The sequence below is a fragment of the Danaus plexippus genome, chromosome 24 (assembly GCF_018135715.1).
Source record: "Danaus plexippus chromosome 24, MEX_DaPlex, whole genome shotgun sequence".
NCBI lineage: Eukaryota > Metazoa > Arthropoda > Insecta > Lepidoptera > Nymphalidae > Danaus > Danaus plexippus.
This window is the reverse complement of record NC_083552.1, coordinates 1,247,090-1,273,707: the sequence shown is the minus strand read 5'-3', so window position 1 is coordinate 1,273,707 and position 26,618 is coordinate 1,247,090. Positions and strand designations below refer to the sequence as shown.

Genomic DNA, 26,618 nt, shown 5'->3' with positions numbered 1-26,618 from the left:
TTCTGAAATATATTTTATAATATATATAATATTTCCCTTCAGTATGTGTCTCCAGCAACGCAGCAATAAAGTCATTACTTCGTGAAACACGATAAAACTATTCGTTTATTGTCAAGCTATAAGAACTTGTGGTAGGCGAGTACGGTTTTAGTTTATTAATTAATCTTAAAAATATCCCTAAAATATACCTATATATAAACGCTAGAGTTTGTTGGTGATGTATGGATGTATGTTGGTCTTTCACGCGGAAACTACTGAACAGGCTTTGGTGTACATAAATATATCTTGGACATCAGAATATGTAGGATATAATTTGTCCCGGAATCCCGTGAAGTTCCCGCGCGATCAAGTCATAAATGTTATATTTTGCATGGAGCAACCCGACACAGATTATAGAGGTCGCTGGCGATTGGCTACTATAATTATTGTAAGTACAAATATAACATAGTATTAAAAATATAATTTTCTACATTATAAAGGGTGTTCAGAAAATTTAATTGAACATTTCATTAGTTTGATACAAATTAGGTGGATTAATTCATTTCCTCATAATTCAGAGAAGTTGACAAATTTAATGTTTTCAATTTTTGGGGTAAAGCCAAAAGCTCTGTTAGGAATGTGGAAATATTGTAAACTTATGCATTAGTTTAGGATTATAATAATAATATAATAATAAATAATATAAACAAGGAAATAAATTAAAGCAATATCTAACAGTTGCAACAGACATTAGCAAAGTAAGGATATGAAATATTGTGTAAAACATATATATAAGTAAATTAAAATTACGAATTATTAATAAATTATTTCTAAAGAAACTATCTGTTTAAATCTATCATTAATATGGAATTCTTATAAAATGGAAGGACGGTAAGATCAACATTAGCAATCGTATGATAGACTATACAAATTTAGGTAATTTTAAGGAGATAAAATATTTTATCAGTCCTTAACTATCTTGATGTAGTATTCTATGATCCTACTAATGTTATAAATGTGATATTTTGTGAGGATGTACGTATATCTGTTTCTCTTCTTCACAGAAACTGCTTAACGGACTTAGATTAAACTTTCCAGTGATATAGATAAGAGATTAGAATGAGACAAGAAATAATCTGTCACTACATTTCGTGTAATTTGCTCAGTATCAGGGCATAAAAATGGTTTTATACGCAACACAACACGTTACCCACACTAGATGTCGCTGTTGATTGTATAGAAAATCTACTCTTCCAACACATTTCTCTCTGAACTTAATTCCCAGTCTAGTTTGTTTGTCTAGCAAAACTAGTTTACTTATAAAATTAGAATAACGTCTCCAATTATCTGTTTTTACTTTAAACTCGAAAAGCTAGTCCATACTAAATTATATATTACTAAGAAATCAATGTATACTAATGTCATAAGCCATAGCCAAATGCCATAACATTCCTTTCCAGCGACGCGTGTAGCAGTTCATTAATTTGAAGACACTTAAATATAAGCAGAACTAATCTCAAACTATGTTTTATACAAAAATTCTACAGAATCTATCTCCAACAAAGTATATACAATAAATTATTAAAACTTGTCCACCTGTCCACATAAATATGCAAATGCGTCATACGTATATATAACTACAACGGACATTATTACATGAAACGAGCGGATCTCGGTTCGTAATAATGAATTCTTTATATCAAGACTTCATTCACTATATAATTCACACAATAAATTCACATTAATTGGTTTTTAAATGCCAATAAAATTTGTATATATTTTTGACTTTGTTTAAAAATAAGAAAATCTCTCGCAACCTTTATGACTTACTACGCAGTATAGTTCGATCCTCATTTAAACAATCCACGAAATTGATAATTAGCTATAAATATTCTTTCCTTTGTGTTTTCTGTACTTTTATATGTCATAAATAATTTTGGCGCGAAAAAATGTGTTTTTTCATAAATAATTTTAGTGTGAAAAAATGTGTTTTTTCATAGATTAACACAGATCATAAGAGTTATAAAATATATAGAAATTGCTCTATTATTATTATTTTTTCGTTTTATTAAAATTATATTATGATTTATGATTGATTTAATTCGACCAAAAACAGAATTTGGTTATTTTTTTTAACACAACATGATACAGCGCCATCTACATTTTACATCTTGTTTTATGTAATACAGAACGTTATACTCTAGGGATAATTTAGTTTCTACGATCAACGTTAGAGGGCGCTATTTTAAAACTTGGTGAGGTGAGGTATCAAAAGTAAAGGGCTCATGCAATCGTCAATCCTAAATATAGGAACAAAAATGGCAATGGAAAGTAAATAAGACACACTGGGGTAAATTAAAACGCACCCATGATGTGTTTGATCACTTGACTCAGACGAAATGTTGCTTGAGAATATTCTGGAAATATTATCTTATTTTGAAGCGGTGGGTGGTAAGTTTGTAAGTTGTTCTTCCACTGTGTTTTCAGGGTACTAGATTTATTCTTATGTTCCTTACACCTTATATGTATACTGTGGTGATAATTTTCAAAAGCGAAAGCATACCAAGGAAATGCTGTCTCAAAATAATCTTGAAGTCAAATTATTACGAATATCATAAATTTCGCTATGAAAGATTTTATATAATAGATAAAATGAGGTTGTTGTTATTCTTACCTCATAGATATGAATTGAATAGCAAAAGTTGAGTCAGATTGATTCTATCAAAATATAAAATATGTACTAAAACGATTTCTGCTTTGTGAGATATAACTACATTACTAGACTGTGATCTAAGGACACATTGAAATCGCATTCAGTATACGGAAACAGATTCCTTGCATCCATTAAAAACTCTTCACGACTAAGCAAATGAGAATATTAAATTAAGTTCTTAAAATTAAAATTACCTTCTAAAAACTGTCTGGTTGGTAAACGAAGGGAGACTTTCAGGGACGATGCGTAAGCGGAATCGATGTACCAGCGAGGGTCACCCTCACCCAGCCTCTTGCTTTCTCTGTAATACAAATAAAAATAACATTAGCTTGATACATTTTTATCGATGAGCATACTTTGAAACTTAATAAAATCATGTTGGTACAATTCAATTTGTATATTGATTTTAATTATTATTAACATCCGCTGTTAAAGTGATATTTTTCTTATGTTTTAATAAAAACAAATTACTATTCTCATTTTTATCAGTATCAGTATGATATGTGATACATTAAAGTTATTTGTCATGAATATAATTAATCAAAGACAAAGAAAAGTGTATATGGCTCTGAAATATAATGTCAAGGTACAATTGTCGGACGCAATGTAAAGATAAAAGGGAATTTAATAGGATAGGAATTAAATTTGTCATCCAAAACACCGATAAAGAGGTTATACAAAACAAAAACATTCGAAAATTTCAGTATTTCTAACTATACGCTATCACGATAGTGCAAGCGATTTAATACATATTTACCCCGAATCCATGTTGATAGTCATCTACACGGGGATTTTAAAGTGAAATAAAATTCGCCAAACGACGACATTCAAAATAAAAACTACATGTTTCCACCACACATATGTCAAACGGTACTATTTTGGGAGCGCCAAGTTCATACTATTAGCCACAAACATAAATATCTCTGAAACTTACAGCGAATGATTATGTACTTTCAGCAAAGGTTTGAATCTGAAGCAAAAAGTTGTTTCAAACTTGGACAAAAGATGGCGCAGCAGCTCATCGATTATCTAAAGACTTATACACTTGAGTCACGTCCGATAGATGGCAGTAGTAATCAAATAATTGCAAATGTCGTGAATTTTTGTTAGACTAATGATATTTTAATTTAAATTGAACTTCATAATTCCGATCTACTTATTAATAATAAAAAAGGAAATGGACATGATTATTAAATACTTCGTCCGTATAACTCATGTAATAACATTTAATTTACTATTATTAATAAATTTGTGCATATATGGGCTCCAGAAGAGTGCAGGAACATAGGATTTTTATTATTATATATAGGAATGAAGAGGTATGAGAAAGAATACAATTTTATTTCTCTCAGATCGTTCCTTTGAAACAATACATAGTTTTTCTTGTTTTTTTGTGTAACTCACTTCTATGGTCATATTTTTTAAACTCAATCCCATATCACTATTTTACTCGTAACGTCTTAACTCCGTTGCTAATGTTAAGAGCTTTCGTGTTAACAATAGGAAATAAATAATAGGCAATTAACACATCGACTAAAAGGAAATAGGCGACCTAGATTAATAACGTAAGGGTACTAAATAGTAAAATTATGAAATCCCCATTCTTATTGAATGCAATTTTTATTTGAAATAGAAAATAAGATTCTATTAAAAGTAAAACGTCAGTGTATTTGTCTTAACGATTTTTTTTATTAATTTCTAATGCGTAGGTACAACAACTAAGCAGCTCTTACAACACTCATAGTTATAAGGCATTTGGATATCTTAAACTTAGGTACGTGAAAACCTAAAGTTTGTTAGTTTTAATTTAATAAATAACGAGCTACACTAATCAATCTGACGGTTTATGAAGAAAATGTTCAAACTGATAGTTTTTAGACATACAATATTAACTCATAGCTAGGATTCCGTTTGTTGTGGGGCACGCCCCAAGTGATATCCTCTACGTCCCCGTCGTGTGCCCTGGACCCCTTCCTGACCACCGTAACGGAGTGGCAGGTTGGGTGACCAAATCTGGATATCATTACTTGTGGCTTTTAGGAGTGCTTTCGTTGCGTTTTTTTGCTGTCAGAGCTTACACTTTTGTTCTGCTCTCTCTGCTATTTGACCCTCTCCACTTGGTGTGCGGTAACGCAGTGGCCAGTGGGAGGTGACTATTGCGCGGCTCTCCGTATTAACTGTTTTCTGTATTCGATCCCTTACTGACTTGGCTTGCCTACTGGACTTTGTAGCTATTGTGGTGTGGATCTGTTGAATTGTGTGTTAGTTCTTTTATTTGTTTGTGTTGTTTGTTTGTTTCATTTAATCTGTTTGGGGAAAACATTTTTTCCCCAACAGAATCAGTCTTGGGCAGGGCCCTTGACTGGACAATGTCTGAGAACTCAGAGTCGTCGGACAGGAGAGGGGAGGCTCCTCGGAAAGTCTCCCCAGTCCCTCGGCATACCAGAAGCAGGGCGGCTACTATTTCGAGCGGTTTGGATTCCGAAGCTAACCCGAGGAAGAGGAAGGACTCGGACTCTCAGTCGGACTTCGCTTTTAAGTTCCCGAACGTTGTCCTTCCGAAAGTCCTCAGAAGTTTGAACGGCAGAGGGACCTACCACAATGCTGGTTCGTCCCAAGCCAAGCGTGAGAGGAGGGAAGCAGTGATGGTGGCCACCGACTCCGATTCTACCGTGACCGAAGTGGAAACGGACCAGATGCGTTCCCCCAGAAAGGTGCAGGGTAGGAGGTCGCCAGACACCTCAATAGAGAACTTATTAAACAAAACCAAGGAGAGTTCCGAAAGGATTTGTAAGCTGGCGTCCATGTCCAAAAACCTAAAAGGAACTGTAAAGAAGGAGATCATGGACACCTCTATGGCCATGTCCCAGATGGTCCAGGCAATTGCGGGAAGGTCCACAAGCGAGGAGCTCAAGAGGGTGCTGGCAGACAACAAGCGCCTAAAGGGCCAGCTGTCCGCACTAGAGGGCGAGGTGGTCGCGCTTAGGCGAGCATTTGCTGAGCGCGGCAATCAAAGGAAGAGCCTTTCGGCCGGGGTGGAAGACACCGCAGAAGAGACGCAGGTCAGCAAGCCTAGTGAAGGCATCACTAGGACGGAGCTGGCCAGCATAATGGATCGCTTCCAGCGAGAGCTGAGCGAGCAATTCGGGCGCATCCTAAGTGCCCGCTTGGAGGGGCTCGAGGTGGATGGCCGACTCCTTCCAGCCGTCTCACACCGTCCAGCATTGGCATCTGAGACCCAGAAATGGAGCCACAAGCAAGTAGGTAAGCCCACTACTCTTGCCCCACCGGCGAACATGCCTAAGGAGGCGAGAGCCAAAAAGGGGGCTAAAACGAAGGCCGTGGCAACGGACTCAGGACGAGCTGCAGAGCAGGCGGTGGGTCCCTCCCAACAGGAACCACCTGTGGTTTTGGAAGGCTGGACGACAGTGGTGAAGCGGACAAAATCCAAGAAGTCCGCGCCAGCCCCCTCTGCCCCTAAGGCACCAAAGAAGAAGCCTTCTCTACCGAAGCAGCCGAAAACCCTAGCGGTGGTCGTGACCCTTAAGCCAGAGGCCGTGGCTGAGGGCATCACGTACAAGGATGCCATTGCTAAGGCCAAACAGTCCGTCAACTTGGAAGAGCTGGGAATTGGCTCGACCAAATTCCGGACGGGGATAACGGGGGCTCGAATTATCGAGCTCCCTAAGGAGGTCTCTGCCGCCCAGGCGGACAGCCTTGCGTCCAGGATTGGCCAAGCTTTAGGGGATGCCGCCAAGGTGACACGCCCCAGGAAAATAGCCAACGTCCGAATTTCTGGCCTGGACGACTCGGTGACCCCGGAGGAAATCCGCAAGGCCCTGGCGGAAAAAACTGGAGTCTCCCCGGACGACTTTAAGGTAGGGCTAATTACCCACGGGTACACTGGGATAGGCTCTACTATAACTGCCTGCCCCATTGAAACCGTTCCTAAGTTGGCGGAAGCGGGTCGGTTCTGTGTGGGCTGGAGCGCTGCCTCCATCAGGGTTCTGGAGCAGCGCCCAATGAGGTGTCACAGGTGCTACGGTATTGGACACCCGCAGCAACTATGCCCCTCTAACAAGGACCGCAGCGGATTATGTTTCCGCTGCGGAGAAGAGGGGCATATATCTAAAGACTGTTCAGCCCCACTTTGCTGCGCGGTGTGCAAAGACCGGGGCCTGGCATCGGGTCACCGAATGGGGGGAGCCCAGTGTAACCCCCCTCCGGTCAAAGGCCGCTCCTTACAATGGGGATCAGCCCTCCACTCTCCGGCCACGTCGGCTGCCCCTGTAGAGATGCCTATGGAAATCAACAATGCCAGTTAGGCCCATAGGTAAAGTTCTTCAGGGGAACTTAAACCACGCGGTCGCAGCACAGGACCTCTTGTACCAGACTGTGGCCGAGTGGAACATAAATGTAGCTATCGTTGCGGAGCCATACTCTATTCCCCGAACCCATAAATGGGCCGGGTCCGTGGATGGTTCCGCGGCTATTTTCTTTCCCGGCGTAGCCTGCACTCACTCCGTTGTGGAGAGAGGAGTGGGCTTTGTGGCAGCTCGATGGGGAGAAGTAGTGGTGGTCTCTACATACTTCTCCCCAAACCGCAGCCGGGCCGATTTTGAGTCGTTCCTGGCTACGGTTGAAGGAGTCATCCTTCGGGTGGCCCCCAGTCCGGTGCTGGTGGCTGGGGACCTCAATGCGTGGTCTCGCGCTTGGGGCTCTACCAGACCTAACGCCCGCGGTCGTGTCCTGGAGTCCTGGGTTCTGTCATTGGGACTCCAGATTCTCAATAGAGGCAACACTCCAACCTGCGTCCGGTGGCAAGGCACATCCATAGTGGACGTGACCTTTGCCACCCCATCACTTGCGGCTCGCATCAGTGACTGGCGGGTGATGGAGGAAGTGGTGACCCTATCGGACCATCGGTACGTTCGATATGATATCTCCCCAGCATTCCCCGGGACCCCTATCCAGCTGGGTGGCAGACCACCTTTCCTAAGGTGGTCACTCGTTCGCCTCCAGCCCGATGTGGCTGAGGAGGCAGCGATGGTGAGAGCATGGGCCGCAGTGCCCGACACCATGGCTGGGGATGCCGACTGCATGGCGGACCTTTTCGCAGACGACATTAAGGTTGTCTGCGATGCCGCTATGCCGAGGACGCAGGCCTGCCCCCGAAACAGGGGCAGGTATACTGGTGGACGCAGGAACTGTCCAGCCTACGTACCGCCAGTATGGGGGCTAGGCGCGCCTACCAGCGTTACCGTAGGCGCGCCCGAGGAACGCTCGGTGTAGAAGAAAGTCTATACCGGGCCTACCAGGATGCCAACAAGGCATTGCGGACGGCCATTCGCAAGGCCAAAGAGGATGCCTGGGACCAGTTCCTGGGCATACTCAATAACGACCCCTGGGGTAGGCCCTACAGGACGATTAGGGGGAAATTCTCTACTCCAGCTTCTCCTACCTCCTGTATGGAGCCTGGGTTGCTGCGGAGGGTACTTGGGACGTTGTTCCCTGATCCTGGACCGTTCGCACCTCCGCGCATGACTACCGCAGATCTCGCTCAAGGGGAGCGGGTCGACGGCCCTCCCGTGTCGGATGCTGAATTCAGCACGATCCGTTTGAGGCTCCGGTGCAAACGCAAGGCGCCGGGGCCGGATGGGGCCCACTCCAAGGTATTGGCTATCGCCTTAGGGCCCCTGGAGGACCGGTACCGCGCAGTGCTCAACACCTGCATTGCGGCGGCCCACTTCCCCAGGCGATGGAGAGTAGGGCGGCTCTGTCTACTCCGTAAGGAGAACCGTCCGGCGGATGCCCCAGAGGGCTACCGGCCTGTGGTGTTGCTGGATGAGGCGGGGAAGACTTTCGAGAAGATCCTCGCCTCCCGCATCATTCAGCATCTAGAAGGCAGTGGGCCAGATCTGGCGGAATGCCAGTACGGTTTGCGCACTGGACGGTCCACGATCGACGCGGTGAAGCACCTCAAAAGGTGGACTGAGGCGGCTATCGACAGAAGGGAGGTGGTGATCGCGGTGTCCCTGGACATCGCGAACGCATTCAACACCATCCCTCACGAGTGTATCACGGAGGCACTCAAGTATCACCGAGTGCCTTCGTACCTTCGCGCCATTGTCGGGAACTACCTGCAGGACAGGATGATTCTCTATGAGAGCGCGGAGGGCCGGGTCGAGTCGTGGAGAGTGGCGGCAGGAGTACCCCAAGGTTCCGTATTAGGCCCTCTATTATGGAACCTGGGATACAATTGGATCCTGCGGGGAGTGATGCCGCCGCGCATGGATGTCATCTGCTTTGCGGATGACACGATGGTCGTGGCGGCAGCGAAAGATTGGGACGAAGCGGTACACCTTGCGTCGTTCGGCACCTCCCTGGTAGTTCGGCGAAACCGCCTCCTGGGTCTGGAAGTGGCACTAAATAAGACGAGAGCCATCTCCTTCCATGCCCCTCGCCGCAGAGCCTATCTGGAGCTTAAAGTGATGGTAGAGGGCGTCCAAATTCCAGTCGAGGTGCATGCGAAGTACCTCGGCCTTACTTTGGACTCCCGGTGGAGCTTCAAGGAGCATTTTAAGCTCCTCGCTCCACGGCTGTGCGCTGCCGCAGCCGGCCTCGGACGGCTCCTCCCCAACGTGGGAGGGCCTGGTGCAAAGTGCCGTCGGTTGTTTCACGGGGTGATACGGTCGACGGCACTATACGGAGCACCGGTGTGGGCTGAGTGCCTCACACCCTGCACGCAAGCCCTTTTGCGCAGGCCGCAAAGGATAATCGCAACCAGAGCCGTGCGGGCATATCGCACGGTTAGCCACGGGGCGGCCTGCGTACTAGCGGCCACGCCTCCTTTTGACATCGATGCAATTGTGCTTGCGGAGGTGTATCGGCACAGAGTCGAGGCGAGGCAGCGGGGTGAAGAGCCTGCTCTAGAAGACATAGAGCAGGCCCGAACCGAAGCGCGGATTGAGGCTCTACACCGTTGGAAGGAGGCACTTGCCAACCCTATCGCAGGTCACCGGACGATTGCCGCGTTTCGTCCGGTGTTAGAGGAGTGGGTGGGGCACCATCGGGGCAACCTCACCTTCCGCCTGGTGCAGATTCTAACCGGACATGGTTGTTTCGGCCACTACCTGCACCGGGTCGCCAGAAGGAAAGAAACGCCACAGTGTCACCACTGCGGCGATCCCGACGACACTGCCGACCACACTATGGTAGTGTGTCCGGCGTGGCAAAATGAGCGCCGTGCACTCACTTCGGCGCTCGGCGGGAGGATTCTCTCGCTTCCAAGTTTGGTCGAGGCCATGATTGGTAGCGATGAGGCTTGGGAGGCTGCCGCTTGCTTCGCCGAAGCAGTAATGTCGGCGAAGGAAGCCGCGGAGAGGGAGCGGGAGGTAAATGCTCTAGCCGCTTCCATCCGGCGTAGACGTATGGGTCGGAGGAGACGGGTGAACCCGTAAACGCCTTTCTTCGACGACCTGGAGGTTCGACCAGCCTGCGTCAAATGGCACTGACGCAGGCATTGCACCTGGTCACCACGTTTGGGGATTATCTCGGCTTTCCCGGGTAGTTCCCCATCGGCGAGGTAGTCCGGCACAGTAGCCGGGCGGCCCGGGGGTGAATTGGTGAATTGCTACAGCAGGTCCCAAATCACCCTAAATACGGGCAGGAAGGGAAGCCGGGGAGTTTTAGTGGGTATTCCCAGTGCCAATACCATCAGGCGCTGGGCGACCCCCACACAAAACTCACTGTCGAGCCAGGGCAGTGAGCAGTCTGTAAGAGGATTTCTCCCCGAAAAAAAAAAAAAAAAAAAAGAAAAAAAAAAAGGATTCCGTTTGTTGTGGGGTCGCTTGTGACGATATGTTATCTAGCGTCTAGCAGTTTTAAAGACTTTGGCGACAGATAAATATAACAATATTATTTATTATAATGATGTTATTAACGCGTTCATCTATATAAAGAGTTAGGCGATATCTTTGTAAATTTATAATACAACTGAATTATGCAGAAAAATCAATGAGATTATTAAAGATTAGTAAATATCAAAGGAGACGAAACTCGTAGCATTCCATGGGTTCACCGCGCGGGAGCTGGCTCCATCGAGATTATGAACTATGTATTTTTATAAAAATGAAGGCGGATTCATAAATGACAGAAGACTAAAATTGGTCCATACAGTGGGATCTCTTCCACTTTTAATGTGGACTTCTGTAATACAAAGAGAATATTTATTATAAACCGAAATATCATCCCTCATTCATCATTCAGACCTTATTTGCTCCGGGTATAGGATTGAACACAAACTTCTGCCAAGAACCAGGTTATGTACTCCAGGCTATGCTGTCAACCCCGATACAATTTGGAAAGAAGGGACATGTCTACTCCCTGGTCGCTAGTAGAATTTGGTGAGTGAAGAAGTATCTACCTTTGTCTATAGTTTGCTTAACAACAGGGAACTCTTCGGTGGTTGTGAGAGCGCAAGCTCGTGCTAAACATACAGGTCTTATATTGAAGAACTGAAGTCGATAATTTGTTTGGACACGTTCATGAGGCTAAAGGTTTTTCAGTTTTGTGACATGAGACCGTAATTAGCTACGATCATGTACCATAGACTACGCTGGATGAACTGTTTGTAACTTTGCCGTGGTCTATGATCTCACTGATCAGTTCAGAGTTCACCAGGACCTCAGACCTAAATGAACATAATCCTTCTAAGGCGTACCTTCATCTGACTTCACCCCCAAGTGATTACCAGTTATTAGTCGATGCCTCATTAGAGTCATCTAATCATTGTCTGGTGCACTCTGAGTTGCTATTACCTCACATTAGGCCTTCCGCCCACCTGGAACGTGTATAGTGGGGCACTAAAAATCATTAAATTCGGATGGATCGCCAGAGTTACGCTTCTTTTCTCTGGAGCCAGCTTTAGTATTAGTCAGAAGATCAGAACAACTCATCCATGATCTGCAGAATGGTTTTCATCGTACTCGTAATAGTAGTGAAATGAAAGTAAGGTTTTCGGTTATTAATACACGTTTTTTATCACACGCCGTGGATTGTTTTTTATTTAACATAAATTATAATAAATAACAATTAAATCATCATTAAATAAAATAAAAGGTAAAATTTGTACAGTATTTATTTTTGTACTAGATATTTAACTAACGCCTTTATAATTATTCACATTTCATCATCTGTTTGAACGTTGAGATAGTGCTAGTGTTAAACAATAAATTTATTACACCATATTATGATTGAACGTGACAAAAAAAAAGCTAAAAAAAAGTATTTAATTTTATAATAAGTTTAGTAACAGAAAGTTATAGACAATACCGATAAAAAAACATAAAAATACACATTCCTAGACCGACTAATGAAGATACAAAATAATATTAATAATTTATCCAGCTGTAGACGGGTAAGCAAATTTAAAATCTCTCATAAAACTGAAATACCGACATAACGTAAACATTTTAGCGATGCCCTTGAAATTGTTAGGAATACCAAGGAGTATTAAGAAACATTGTATAAAGCTTAGATATTCTATATTTAAAAAAAATATAGTGTTGCCATGTAACATTATTATTAATATTTTAATGGTGCAACATTTAATTATAAATTGATTACAAAACCGCGCTTCCCGTGTTACGTCTTTAGATGACATTCTTATAGCGTTGTTAACCTGGTTTATATTTATAGTAGCTAGACAATGGATTTAAAGATTCGTGAAAATACCGAAACAACTAAAATTATAACAAAAATATCTGTAACCTAAAAAAATATATGCAATTTTATGTTAAAATATTTCATAAAACACAAACGTCGGGCAAATGTCGGCAGAATTCTTTAAATTAAAACATTATGCGATCAAATAATTAAAACAACTCGGGATACTAAATATGAAGATAATTTCTTACTTATTTAAAAAATATATATATAAAAAGTTCGTTTCGATACTATTTGAAAAATATACTCTTCATTACTTCCTTATGGTCGAAGTGAACAGTTACCACAAGTTCAGATACCATAAGTTTTTTTTATTCATGATTCTCCGTCCATGAGGAATGAAAAACTAGCCACGCTCCGTATCGTATTACAAACTCCTAGTAGGTAAAATAAGACCGCACCAGTATAACTAACTGGCCGTAAATACCTTATAATGTTTAATTTTTTTAAAAAACATGCTCAAAAAACATAGAATACAAAGTAAATTTGTTGAGTCAAGTAAAACATTAAATAAATACAGATAAAAAATGACATACAACTATAGATTTCAGTCTATTAATTATAAGTTAATATTATAACTATAACTACTAATATAATTAATTTCTACTTCATAAACATAAATACCACTAACAACCACCGCAAGATGACTAAAAACTCGTTTATGTACAATATTAAAATCATTGAATACCTTTTTAATCTACATATATGTATATTATAATAAAATTAACGTATTAGGACATTTTTAATTCAATTTAAATGAGATGGTTGAAGAATCGGATATTTTTTTTTTAAATAAATTAAATAAAAACCTTAAACTTTAAATTAATACTAATCCCAGTAAACATTAAATGAAACAATATTAGGTTCAAATTGTGCTCTAAGCATATTTTAACACCATATTTAAAATTTTATAAAACTATTTGATATATTTTAAGACCATACAACAGAAGAGCGATAATACGCTTTTAAACAAAAAAATACGCTCTAACTTGTACTGTCAAAGAAAAATGGCATCAGTTAAAATGGCGGGTTAATTGACATTACAATTAATGTTAACAGTCTCTCAAGATTGTTATTTATACAAATTACGGGAGGATTACATTGGAATGAAATAAAATTTAACATTTTCACATTTCAAAATGGCGTCTCAAATATATAAAATACTGTTAATTTGTTTCAATGTTATTTCTAAAATTTTAAGTATGCTATAATAGACTATAATAAGTTTTTTTTTAAAGCAATCGATTATCCGAAGGCGATTGCATCGATCCATACGTTTTTTTAAACAATTTATACTAGAATATAAATTGTGTTAAAGTAAACACCGTTTAATAGTTTAAAAATAAATTTCTTTGCAATAAAACTTCTCTGACGTCATATACGATTAGAATTATATCTGAAATTTTGTCAAGTGTGTTTATAATGTTAATTATTTTAGGTTCCGTTGCTTTAGTTTTATAGTTAATAGACTTTTTAAATTCAATATAAAGCTTTGTCACTTTTTTCCATTGTAATATTTTTGTAACCCTTTTTTTTAATATAAAGTATAATAAATTATAGTCATAATGTTAATAACACATCTTCATACCTTTTATTAGTAATTTTATTCTAATAACACATAGTTATTTTTAATCTGATTATTTCATAAATCGAACGATTATCAGACTAAATACAGATTATACAAACTTTTTTCTACCATTAAAAAAAAACTTAGAATAAAATTTTTCTTTAAAAAGAATCCCCTCTAACAATATGATATTTTATTATATTATATATTTATAATGAGGTTTTTGTATTTACCAACGGATTCCTAAAGTCATTCGGTGATGTGTGACAGCAGGTGTCCTGGCGCACCGCCCGCCCGTGATGTCTTTTGATTGACAATCTCGAAGTAATTAACTTATTGTGAGAATAATTCCTGATATCACGATTATTTTTCTCTGTTTAATATTAATTGTATATTACGTATTACTTTCATTATGTTATATACTCGTATCTGATTCTAAATTAGATAATAGATCTTCTTGAGATAAATTTGAAGACATGTTTACGTTAGCTTATTTATTACTAAATTTAATACTAGATATATGCTTACAATTTAACTGTAAAATGATATGTCGGCTTTGTCTCTACTCCAACAAGACCATATGTGACTATTTCCTTTTTATCTCAAGATGAATTAAAATTAATTTTCTTAGAACAATGACAAACAAGAATTATGTTCTATAAATGTCATGTGAAAATATCTCAAGATATAATATAATTAAAAAAAAAAGATGAAATTAAAATAAACCAAAAGAGGTTCGTTCGTAGTCAGGGGGAATCGGTAACGCTATCTTCGGAGTTCAAGGTGAGGTTAGCTTGAACAAACGAGGTTACAACCCCGGTCGGTATCCTTGTGAAACGAGAACGAAGACTGCCCTAAATCTCGCGGCCCTCATGAACTTGATCGGCCTCATTCAGGGTCTATCCTTGAAACAAGGCCATGTGGAATACCCTCGATGAGGAACAAGGACGACCTCGCGACCTTCAGGTCAAGGTTTCATAAAGGTTTATTTGGGAAAGGAGTTTTCGTTACACATATTACATTTATTCATTTATCTGCTTACATCATAGTAGTTAACCAAAGCGATCTGAATATCTCTCTTACGAGAGAAATAGTTTTACAGTGAACGTGTCCCTCGCCTGCATTTAATAATAAATAATTTAAACCTTTAATCTTTACTATAGAGTCCAGTTTAGTTTGTTGACAGATTTAGTAATGTTAAACGCGTTTTTAAAAAATCATTGCCATAGTATTGTTACCGCTAGAACTAAGGCCCGCGATTTCATTATATCTCCTTAACTTAGCACAATTTTTATATATTTTATCATCGCTAGCAAATCTATTGACTTCAGGAATAAAATGTGTTAGGATTTATGTTTTTTTTTACTTCGAAATATTTAATAATAATCTAATACGTACTGTTTTTTTTTTACCTATAATGTCATAAACATGATCACTTGAAAGTAACCAGAGCGCTGTGATAAGATACGAATGAATTCGGAAACGACTTTAGAAATATTTTTAATCTCATTACTAAATTTAACTTATACTTTCTTACAAATTATACACCAACGAAGAATTAGCGGGAAACTGAGAGGAAAATTTTGAATGTTTTCATTCAAATAGAACCACTAGAAATTAAATAATTGTTATTCCACATAAAATATGTATAAAATTTGTCATATATAGATATGACTCGAAAATATCAGCATGAAAACCTACCAATGTAATAAACACGAAAAATTGTGAGAACGTATAGATGTTTGATCCTCATTCACTCTAAAACTACTTAACAGATTTTAATAACACTTTACAACATTGTAACATTGTGATCAAAATGCGATATTGGCTAAAATGCATGCATAACAATTATATTTTACTTGAAGTTAAATGACATATACGTTGTTGCCGTTTGCATATGTTGGATTCCTTTCTGATCTTAATTCAGAACTATAAGAGGAAGAAAATTTGTAAAATTATAATAAAATACTATTAAAAAAGTGTAATTTCAGTGGTATATCATAATGTAGCTCTATATTTAATATGTTATTATTCAAACAATTATATATTTTTATTCTAAGTCAACAAATTTAAAGATATCTCAGACGCCATTTGCATATAGAAAAATTGTTGACAGGCTTAAAAATAAAAGTTCAACAATGAGCTTCTGTAACACGATATGTTGTGACAGACAGCCAACATCATTTCAAATTTAACCTTAATATTTTTTTCTTTAAGCAGAACCTAAAAATTATATATATTTGAATAATATTTATAAGAAAATATTAAAGTATATTTTGTCACGAAGCAAAAATTTGTTTGTTATAATTAATTTATACAGTGAAATTAATTATACGTTCTGTATTTAAAAATAAATGTATCAAAACATTATAATTACGAAGACACAAGTGACCGATCCGAAGCTATATTAGTAGACAGACAACTTAAAAAGCTATCACATTACGAATTAAATTTCGAGGCAATGATATATACTTGTTTTAATTTGTTCTTTTATTTTCTATTTTTTATTTTCAAACATGTATTCACTTAAAACTATGTAATAAAAAAAATATTTTTATACTGGCCAGTAGGTATTTTGTCATAAAATAAATTAAAAAAAAAAAACTAAAAGTCACGGAAATTTAAATAAATCGAACTCACCGCGTTTTTAATTGATACACTGACACTTTTTTATTATCTGTACACAGCAAGTAAAGTCAGAATTAAACGTGTTCGCGTTCGTACAAGTAATAAAGGTTTAAAATATCGGATGTTTGCCGTCGTGAGGAAATTCGTCGGCTCTATAAATACAGCTGAAATCGTAATGAAAATTCCATGTTAACATAAACTTTATGGGGTCAAAAAGGGATTTGTGTCATCGATACCGCCCATAGATATATTAAATTATAATTATTAACGATTATTATTTTTTATATTTTACAGCTATGTCCATGATTTATAATATATATAGAGATAAATGCATTAATCTATGTGAATAATTGAATAGAATGAATATTAGTCGTACATGTAAGATTTTTCTCTGACTTTGTTTCTTCTTTAATATATCAAAATATTCTTATAAGCCATATTAACCAAAATTATCTTCTGTAAGATCACGATAACAATTAGCGCTTACCGGGTGTTGCTTAATGTATCCAAAAATATGATGTCCGCGATAATTTAAATTCATTCCGTAATAAGATGAATTAATATGTAAGAAATGTTGTATTATTAAAAACTCGTTTACACTTACAACCACTAAAAGTATATTGTCCGTGGCAATTCTTAAGTACTCATAAACAAAATGTAAACAGAACAAAAATTACTAAGAAAACTCATCCTCCTCAGAGAAGAATGTTTATGAAAAGCAACAAATATTTATGGAATACTTTCCGTGAGACGATTTGTCTGCTTTTTTGTAATAAAAAAATCATAAACAGAGACACACATATACAATCAAACATACAGAATAGAAACCTTTGTTGTTGAACGCAGCCGTTGCAAAAAAAAAATTATAACACATCATATAAAAACTACTTTAATCAAACCTATTGAGTGGCTTAAAAGTCTTAAAAAATTTCGCAACATATTATTTAAATACATTCTTCTTTAGCCATAACTATTAAACCTTTTTGGAAATATAAATAACGTTAAATTAGCAGCTACATAACATTTTAAACATCGAATCAAAGCTTATTTGATAATACAAAACGTAAATATTATTAATACGGAAATTACCGTCCGATGAATCTCAGTAATGTATACAAACGCTGCTTCTGGTCTGCGAGTCTAATGTTTTATGTAATAATATAATGTAAAGTAATGATTTAATCAATACATCAGTAAATTACGTATAATTTTATCAAATAAAACTTATAGTTTGTCTTTTTTATTAGTTATTAAATACAATTTCGATATTAAAATGGTCAAATTAAAAGTACAGGTTAAATAAAACTATTATTTATCGGTTCACTATACGATTTATAATATAATAGGTTTTGTGAGAGAAGGCACTAGGACTACAAAATTTAACGTCAAGCCTTACTCTATCATTAAAGCGGCTTCTGATTGCACTATAATGATGGATACGTATGAGAAGCAATATGTAATCCCAGGGGATATTTGTGCGTTGACGTCCAGACCAGACAAATTTTTATATTCGCGAATATTAAAGCGCGTTGCGATAATAGAGCTCACGGTTCCATGGGAAAGCAAGATCCCTAAAGACCATACAATCGAGGTCAATAAGTTTTACGAGCTAACTAACGAACACACTAAGATTGGGTTCGTTGTAAATTTGTACACGGTAAAAGTAGGAGCGAGAGGTATAACAGCCAAATCTCTCTATAACCTACTAAAAGATTTGTCAAGAACTAATATCAATTCATTCTTGGAAGGTGCGTCGAAGACAGCCCTAGTAGGTTTGTTGTAAATTTGGTTAGTTAGAGAGCGAAGCTTGGACGGTGGAAGTGGGCATTTAACGCGCGTTAGATAGTAGCCCCTGAAACCTACGCCTGGATCGCAACTCCCAGGCACTGTTAAAACTCCTCTCCGTGCAACGCGATGGACCCAGCACCCGCACGCTGAATCCTTTGAATGCTAAGAGGTTTCGTCTCTGCTATTATTTATTATATTTTGAACTAAATCAGAACTAAACTCTGATTAAAAACTAGTCTATTTTAATAGTATGAAATAATTCGTGTACTGTATATGTCATCACAAGATATAGATATACTACGGCCCCTGAAATATAAAAATATTTTACTCAAAAGCAAAAAGTTCTAATATTGCGGTTTTTTCAAATTAAATTTATTTCATAGTAAAGCTAGATCTAAGGTATTATATCTAGATGAAAGAATTATACACGCCAGTGTAGATGTTATTTAGAGTAAAAAAAAACTGTTTTTTCTTACTTCAAACTGAATAAATCAATGGTTATTCCAATATTTCTGATAATAAAGAAATCTGAAAGATAACATTGTTTTGTAGTATTAAGATCGCAAAAATTTCAATACTGCTTGCTACCTTTTCCATAAAATTTTCTGATGTCATTGTTAAAATTTTTCGTGACATAAATATTATACAATAAATCTATAAAAAAAAATTAATGATCTATTCGGTTATTTTTGCGTAGCCGTCTCATGGCTGGAGATCCTTCTAATCTATATTTACAACACGTTAATGTAAATTCATTCTTTATCTGTTTTATTTAGAGAATTGTGAAGTGTAATACATCCCTAGTCTATATACAAATTCAGCGTCAGCAAACAAATTAATAATGTTCTCGTTTTAATTACTTGCGAAGTTTTCTGCGACGGAAGAGGATATTACATATAATTTTTCTTCACACATAATGTAATAATTTTAATTTTATGATCGATTCACGTTCTATATAACGTTAAAATGTAACAAATGTCATGCCGCTATAAAATCTCAACATCTGGATATTCACATCAAAGTCGTCTGGAATAATTGAAAACGTAACATCTAGAAAATTCTATATGAAAAATTAAGTATAAGAAACTAGACCGATAGCCTTAACAAATACTATATCTAGAATCTTTTTCAGAGTTCTACAAACGAGAATGACGCGATTCATGCTCAGCAACAGGTATTTTAGGCCAAATCACCAGAAAGGGTTTTTACGGCGGGTTGCTGTAAGCCTAGAACACAATACTTTGCTGTCGGAGAGTTTAAAAGAGGTTAGGAAAAGTTGGAGGCAAATTATAGTTTGTTGGATAGACTTAGAACGCGTTCGGGTCGATACAACATGAATTAATGCTATTTGCGCTAAGATGTTACAACTTTCTACCGTTAGTTAGTGGTATGATCGCGTCATATTACTCAAAATTAAAGTTATCTATAATAACTAAAGAAGGCTCTTCAAAAACTTTGAGTTGCAATGTAGGACTATTTCAAAGTTTTGCTGGTTATCTCCAGTAGTATTTAATATTGTAATTAATATGTTAGTAGATAAACTAATCAGCACCGAGAAGAAATGCGGGTATCGGTTCATGTTAAAAAAAGAATAGACAGAATCCGTTTTAGCCTTCGCTCACGATCTCGCAATACTGACACGTAATCCCAAACACTGTCAAGTACTATTAAATGAAGTGCATAAATTCTGTGAGTGGACGGATGGATTGAGGACAAAACCAAGTAAATGTCACTGTCTGTGTCTCGGTAGGCGGATTACAAGATATATCTCATGCGATCCGGGATTATAGTTAGGCGGTCAATTCGTTTCTACGCTTACAGAAAATGCACCATTTAAATTTCTCGGTCGTAAAGATTGATAATATATACGTACTCGTACACCATCTTTAGAAGGAATAGTAGATAGCTTTTTAAACGATCTCAACAAGGTAGATAGCCAACAGATCAGTAACGTTAAAAAAGCTTGGATCTACGATAATTGCCCAACTTCACTTTTAAATTGGCCTGTCTTCGTCTATGATTTTAATAAAACCCTTTTCGGCTGATTCATCATTGGTTTAAAGCGGCTTCAGATAAGACTATAATGATGGATACATATGAGAAAATATACAAAAACCCAGAGAATATTTGTGTGTCGGCGCCCAGAACAGACATATTTATGTAATCGCGAATTTTAAAGCGCGATGTGACAATAGAGCTTACGGTTCTTTGGGAAACCAAGTTCCCAAAGACCATACTATCGAATTCAATAAATATTAAGAGCTCACTAACGAACTCATTAGAAATAGGTTCGTCGTGGATTTGTACACGTTAGAAGTGGTAGCGAGAGGTATAACGACTAGATCTCCCTACAACCTACTAAAACACTTGGGCCTGTCCAGAACTAATATCAATTCCTTCTTGGAACGTGCGTCGAAGACAGTCCTATTATGTTCATTTTAAATTTGGTTAGGTAGAGAGTGGAGCTTGAACGGTGGAGGTGAGCGTTTAATGCGCGTCAGATAGGGGCTCTTTAAAACTACACCTGGGTTGCAAGTCCCAGACACTATTGAAGCTCCTCTCCCTGCAACGCGATGGACTCGACACCCGTACGGTGAATTCATTGATGCTAAGAGGTTATGTCTCAATTTTTTTTACAAATATTCACAAGTTTTATTCTCATTGGAACGTCTACAAAATAAAATACTTCAGTGTCACCGAACAAGATAATGTGTTTTTGAAAACAGTTTCTTTTCTATTTTATCGTTTCGACATCAAACAATAGCGTCGCTATATATAAATACTCAGACATAAAATCTATTTAGAGTCCACGTAAATTAAAAAGATTTATTTAAATACATAAAAGAAAGGTAATGAGTGGTGTATATATAAAAATTTTCATATATATATGTAATATATTTATGTATATATATATAAACATAAATCTCGTGATCTAACTTATTTGTGACAACTGACACGTGCTCTTAAATGAGAAACGCTGTCCCTCAAGCGTTAGTGCTCAATGCCCGATTGCCGGTCAAACTAAACTATTTTATTTTTAAATAAAACCAATATTTTTCGAATTATACTACGATAATTTTATTATTTTAAAAAACTACATACACCCGAAGTTTCCGTTAGTTTACAGCAACCGTGATCACGGGCAGACGAGACGAATAATAAAGTACGCGTAATAATATCCGAAAAATATCGGTTTTATGTGGATGGATACTCGAGAAAGTCTTAGATCTTTTTATTTTATTTTGGATATATTATTGGATTATATTTGAATATATATGTCATTTATATTATTCTTATATGTGTTAACTTAAACAATTTAAGATATGTTATAATTATCAGAGATGTTTGTTTTGGGTCTATTGACCTTATTGTTAAAAAAAAATACTATTCAACATCGCAAATAATAAAAAGACCAACTCTTACGAATAATGAATAGAAGCTACTGTACAGATTTTAATAATCTTTGTGTGTTTTGATTTATTATTTTGAATGGTTATTTATTGTACCAGTGTAATCTGGGTTTTATAACCAAATATTCCAGATCTAATTCATATAATAAATGTTCACATTAAAATCTCAAATAATATTAGCGTACTGATGATACATTTATTCATTGTCGCAAATCAGTGCCAACTTAATCATTTATTTTGTTAACCGAGGCGTGTTGCTGGAAACAAATAAAGTAAAAAATATTTTTCGCACTCACGACTATATTGAAGAAAAGCTTAAATTATGTTGATAGTATAGTAAAACGAACAATATAATTCCATAAGCCTTAAGTTCTAGTTAGCAATTACGTCCCACAACTATGTTATCACCAAATTAAAAAAAAAAAATTATGTATGTTTAGCACAAATTTTCGTCGCCAGATAATTGTTTTAAATATAAACTTGGTTTTTCTTGACCGTTTGTGCACCTTAAAGTCAGAAGCAAAAAAATCAGACTGCAATAAATACCATAGCTAGAAAATTTACCAACAAGCCTATCGCAGTAAACCCTGTCGAAAGCTTTCGAGACAATGCGAGTGCTCCAACAATTTTTTTCTTGAACCTTCTCCCATAAATGTGGATCGTAAGTTCTACTGTAAGTACCAGCACCAATGAGGTAAACCAGGGGATGACCGTATCGGCAAATTCAGTGTCGTCGATCACTAACAAGTTTCTTATCTTCTAGGTATGCCAGGAGATGTCCGTTCAATACCGGTTCATAATCTGGCAGATTACAGAGGAACATAATTGAAATCGTATGGTTTGGCCAGCATATTACCTTTTTTAGGTCGAGGTAGCAGGCTGGCAAACAACAAAGATTTAGGAAGTATACTCGCTTTAAGTTAAGACGTGAATTTTAAGCAAGAAGTTGAGCGAACAGGGTTGCTTTTTTCTTTGAGCTAAATGCTAATACCATCAGGCTTATCCACAGAAGATAATGAGGCAGTTCTTACTTTGTACTTCTTTCAGAATACAGAAGCTTGGCTCAACCACTTTGACGATAGAGAGTATCGCGACGTATTCGTATGCGGAAAGAAGTCTGCACCAACGATAAAATACAAAGAAATATCCTATCATTTTTTTAACACACTGAGTCGAAGCTTCTTAGCATTCCATGGTTTCACAACGCGGTATAAATTTGATAGATCCCTAAAAGTGCTTACCCATATATATTAAATTTAATTAAAATTCAATTTTAAATTTTAATACAAAAAATTTGCAAGTAACTACTAAGCAACTTGATGGGGGAATTGAGGCATTTTGAGAAGAAATCATTAAGTATAAAAACTTCTAAACTGATATTTGAGAAGAATACAGATTATTTGTTAAGAGTTAACAATTGTATTCGGCAAAAGAAAGTTATTATTCGGTTTTAACATTTTTAGAATAGAATATTTAAATGACTAACGAAATTTTAACCTATTTGACATTTCTATGTATCACCTTTTAAATAAAAATTAAGACTACAATGATTATGTGATTTTAATTTAATTAATCGTCGAAATAAAATTATGTTTGTTTTAGGAATTAAATTTGAAATTACATTATGGAAGGTTATACCGTACGTTAAACTACTTTGCTTAAGTCACGATTGAGACCGGACGAAACGGAACTTGAGTAATTGTCTCTGGATTATATTTCCGAATAATTAAAATGAAACGAAACGTAGCCTAGATTTAAACATATCGAAGACTAATCTAGTATAAACTCTTCAAATTTTTTTAAATGAAATTCAGACAAAACGAGTCCTTATCAAATCTATAATATAATCTATTTTCACATAAGACAACTTTCCATAACGTCCCGGATTACAACGAACTTAAAAATAACGTTATTTTGTATCGTTAATTAAAATGGCTGACGTTGTATTTATAGATTTATAACATGGCCGTGTAACGTGATACATTTTGACAAAACGAACACTTCTGGTAGAGATTTAAAGAAACCTATTTGCTAACAAACTAAACTGACGATGATATCTGTCATTACATAAATTAATTCCTTACTTACACTACTTAAAAATAATAAATAATTAAATTGATAATAAACACCATTTAATTTTTCGAGCTAATTAAATTTTCAATTACAACAAACGTATTCGTTTTGAAATTAAGTTATTATAGATATCTGTGGTATATTTTATATTAACACCCTTATAATACTATAATTTTATATATAATATCAAACCTGGATGTCTGTGAATCATTTTAGACTAGACTAATAAATGTCTAGAATAATTTAGTGCTCTTATATGCAATAGACCGAGAGAGATTGTACTACCTGCGTTGAGTTCTTTGTTTTCTATTTATACTTGACTTATATTATTAAGTGTTGTACTAATTAACCTTTAAATATTGACCAAAATAATGGCCATTTTTAAAAATGCTGAAAAAAGTTTTTTTAATTCTGAATATTTTTTTATCTGTGATAAAAATATTCTCTGCGATTTTGATTGCCAGTTGTGTCCATGAAGGTCTATTATATTTTCCTCCTTTACTAAATATTCAATAAAATATATATAAATTAATACATGATAAAAAGAAAAGCTTTTTAAAATCATTAATGTATAGTGTTTCCTAATTGTATAACATTTCTGGAAAGTGAAGTTATTTATAAAATTTGTCCGCCATTAATTAATCAGTTGCAAGTTGCAAGTGGAGCACGCATTTAGTTTAGTTTCTAGGGAAATGTCCAGCACGGATTCGCTTTGTAGGAAAAACTACATAAATAATTACAATAGAATATATTATAATCTTATTGATATCAAAAAAAAAAAAATATTTTTCTGTCCAACAGACGTTTAAAATGTACTTGATACAACAAATTTAAAAGTCATATTCCTGGTATGACATTTGTAAATATATTGTTATATCAATAATTTAACGCAAATTACATATAATATCACATTAAAATTGTTTGTTGTATCGGCGCTTCACCTTTTATGCCCAATTGGCATTAGACTGACCGTCGACGCGAGTCACAACTGTTCATTAATGTACAAATGACTTTAGAATATATATAAACTGATAAATAATTTAAATTTTCATACGAAAATTTAAGTTCATGTTTCTCATAGTATTAACAAAACGCTCGTTTTATATTAATTAATATCTTACAGCAGTACAGAACAAATTAATACAGTAATGTAACACCTCCCGCGAGTATGTCTGGATGTCACGCTGTCATTTATTTAGATGTTAGCATTCCTGAACTGAATTTGAGGCGATGTGTGAAATACAATGTTCAATTTAATATTCATTTTATATTGAAAAAAAACCATACATAGAATTTAATATTTTTAATAATATTTCGGTGCTATAATATTATTTGAAAACTAAAACTATTTTTGTGATTGATTATCACGATGAGAGTTTTTCCATAACCAATTTTTAATAAGGAAATAACGCTATTTTATTAGCCTTAAGATTTTAATGATTTCAGTTCGACAAAATTTTCACGATTCAATGCACAGCTTAAGGATTTTTGGCACCAAACACGATGACTAAGTGTGTAACAACGTTACTACATCCGATATGTAAGGATTACGTATTAAAAATAATAACTGATCACGCTCCGGATTTCGTCGGATTAGGACAGCAGTAACCCGAAAATAGAGAGATTTCACTACCGATTACATCACTTGTTGACATTATCTACGGCGTCTATACTATATTTACATATACTTGTGCGATATTCAAAACCCAATTTAATATGTCTCTTAGTAATAATTGCTTTCTTAAACAGACGACAACCATTTATCAAATGTATGTGTCGTTTCCAAGAAATTTGCGTTCTCACTTTAAAATATGAATTATTATTATGTTATTTATTATAATTATATAATCAAATTAAAAACCTTACCTGCTTTTAAAACAATCACACACTTAAATTACAAAACATTGGCAGTTATCATAAAATCTTGATATCACTTACGTCTAATAAAAAAAAAAGTATTCGATGGCGGGAACGTTTATGGCGCGGGATCCGACGTTATTTTAAATTCAAATAAATTAATATACTACCCTACTGTATATGAAAATTTAAATATTAATGATTCCAGGACAATTTTTAAAGCGGGTGTGCACGGAGCCAAGGAATATACGTGACTAAAGATGTTTCACGTGCTTTAATGTAAATTTTAGATGGCTCCGGAGAAAATTAGTGTGATGTATTTTGGAACGCGTAAATCTTGCATTCATTTCCCACTTGCATTGAATTATAATACGATGAACCCTGGACAGAAACGTAAAGCTTTATTGTGATAAAAAAAAAAAAATTCAGCCAATCCGTCCTATTTTATTCATATCGTAGGGGTTCAGCTTGAATTATACAGTCTTAAATCATTGCAAACTCGTGACAATACACATTACTTTTAAAGGTCGATTTAATACTAATATATGTATATGTTATAATGGTTTTGGCACATATACATTCAGCTGAATTCCTAAAAGCCGTTAATTATAACCTCCATGGTGAGTGAGCTCCATTAATTAACACTAGACTTATATAAAAAATATGTATAATTATCCCGGCATTTTTAAAAATATCCGATCTTAAGAATATTTATGAACTACATAAGCCCATCAGCCGCTAATAGCTACGAACTAAATCTTTTTTCATTTACGACATCGGCTTCTATATTAATTCTTTCGGTTATTACTTCTAATAAAAATTATACGTTGTCACCGCTTTAGCTCTTAGACTATTAAATGTTATTTAAGGCAAGATA

At 36.3% G+C, this 26,618-nt stretch overlaps 1 protein-coding gene across 8 annotated transcripts in view; it reads right to left on the bottom strand.

Moving 5' to 3' along the window:
* LOC116775906 (filamin-A) overlaps positions 1 to 25,994 on the bottom strand; it is a 53,315-nt gene extending 27,321 nt beyond the window's left edge. The window contains exons 1-3 of one of the 8 annotated variants that reach the window (XM_061524381.1): positions 25,823 to 25,994; positions 2,887 to 2,993; positions 2,346 to 2,396 (exon numbers count right to left, since the gene is read on the bottom strand). In XM_061524381.1, coding sequence (XP_061380365.1) covers positions 2,346 to 2,349 — 4 coding nt within the window. In that variant the 5' untranslated portion in view covers positions 2,350 to 2,396; positions 2,887 to 2,993; positions 25,823 to 25,994. Of the gene's footprint in view, positions 1 to 2,345; positions 2,397 to 2,886; positions 2,994 to 3,449; positions 3,552 to 16,625; positions 16,778 to 25,750; positions 25,781 to 25,822 lie in introns of those variants that run through there. The other 7 variants (XM_061524382.1, XM_061524380.1, XM_032668937.2 and 4 more) reach the window with 7 other exon arrangements.
* Positions 25,995 to 26,618: the final 624 nt, after the last annotated feature.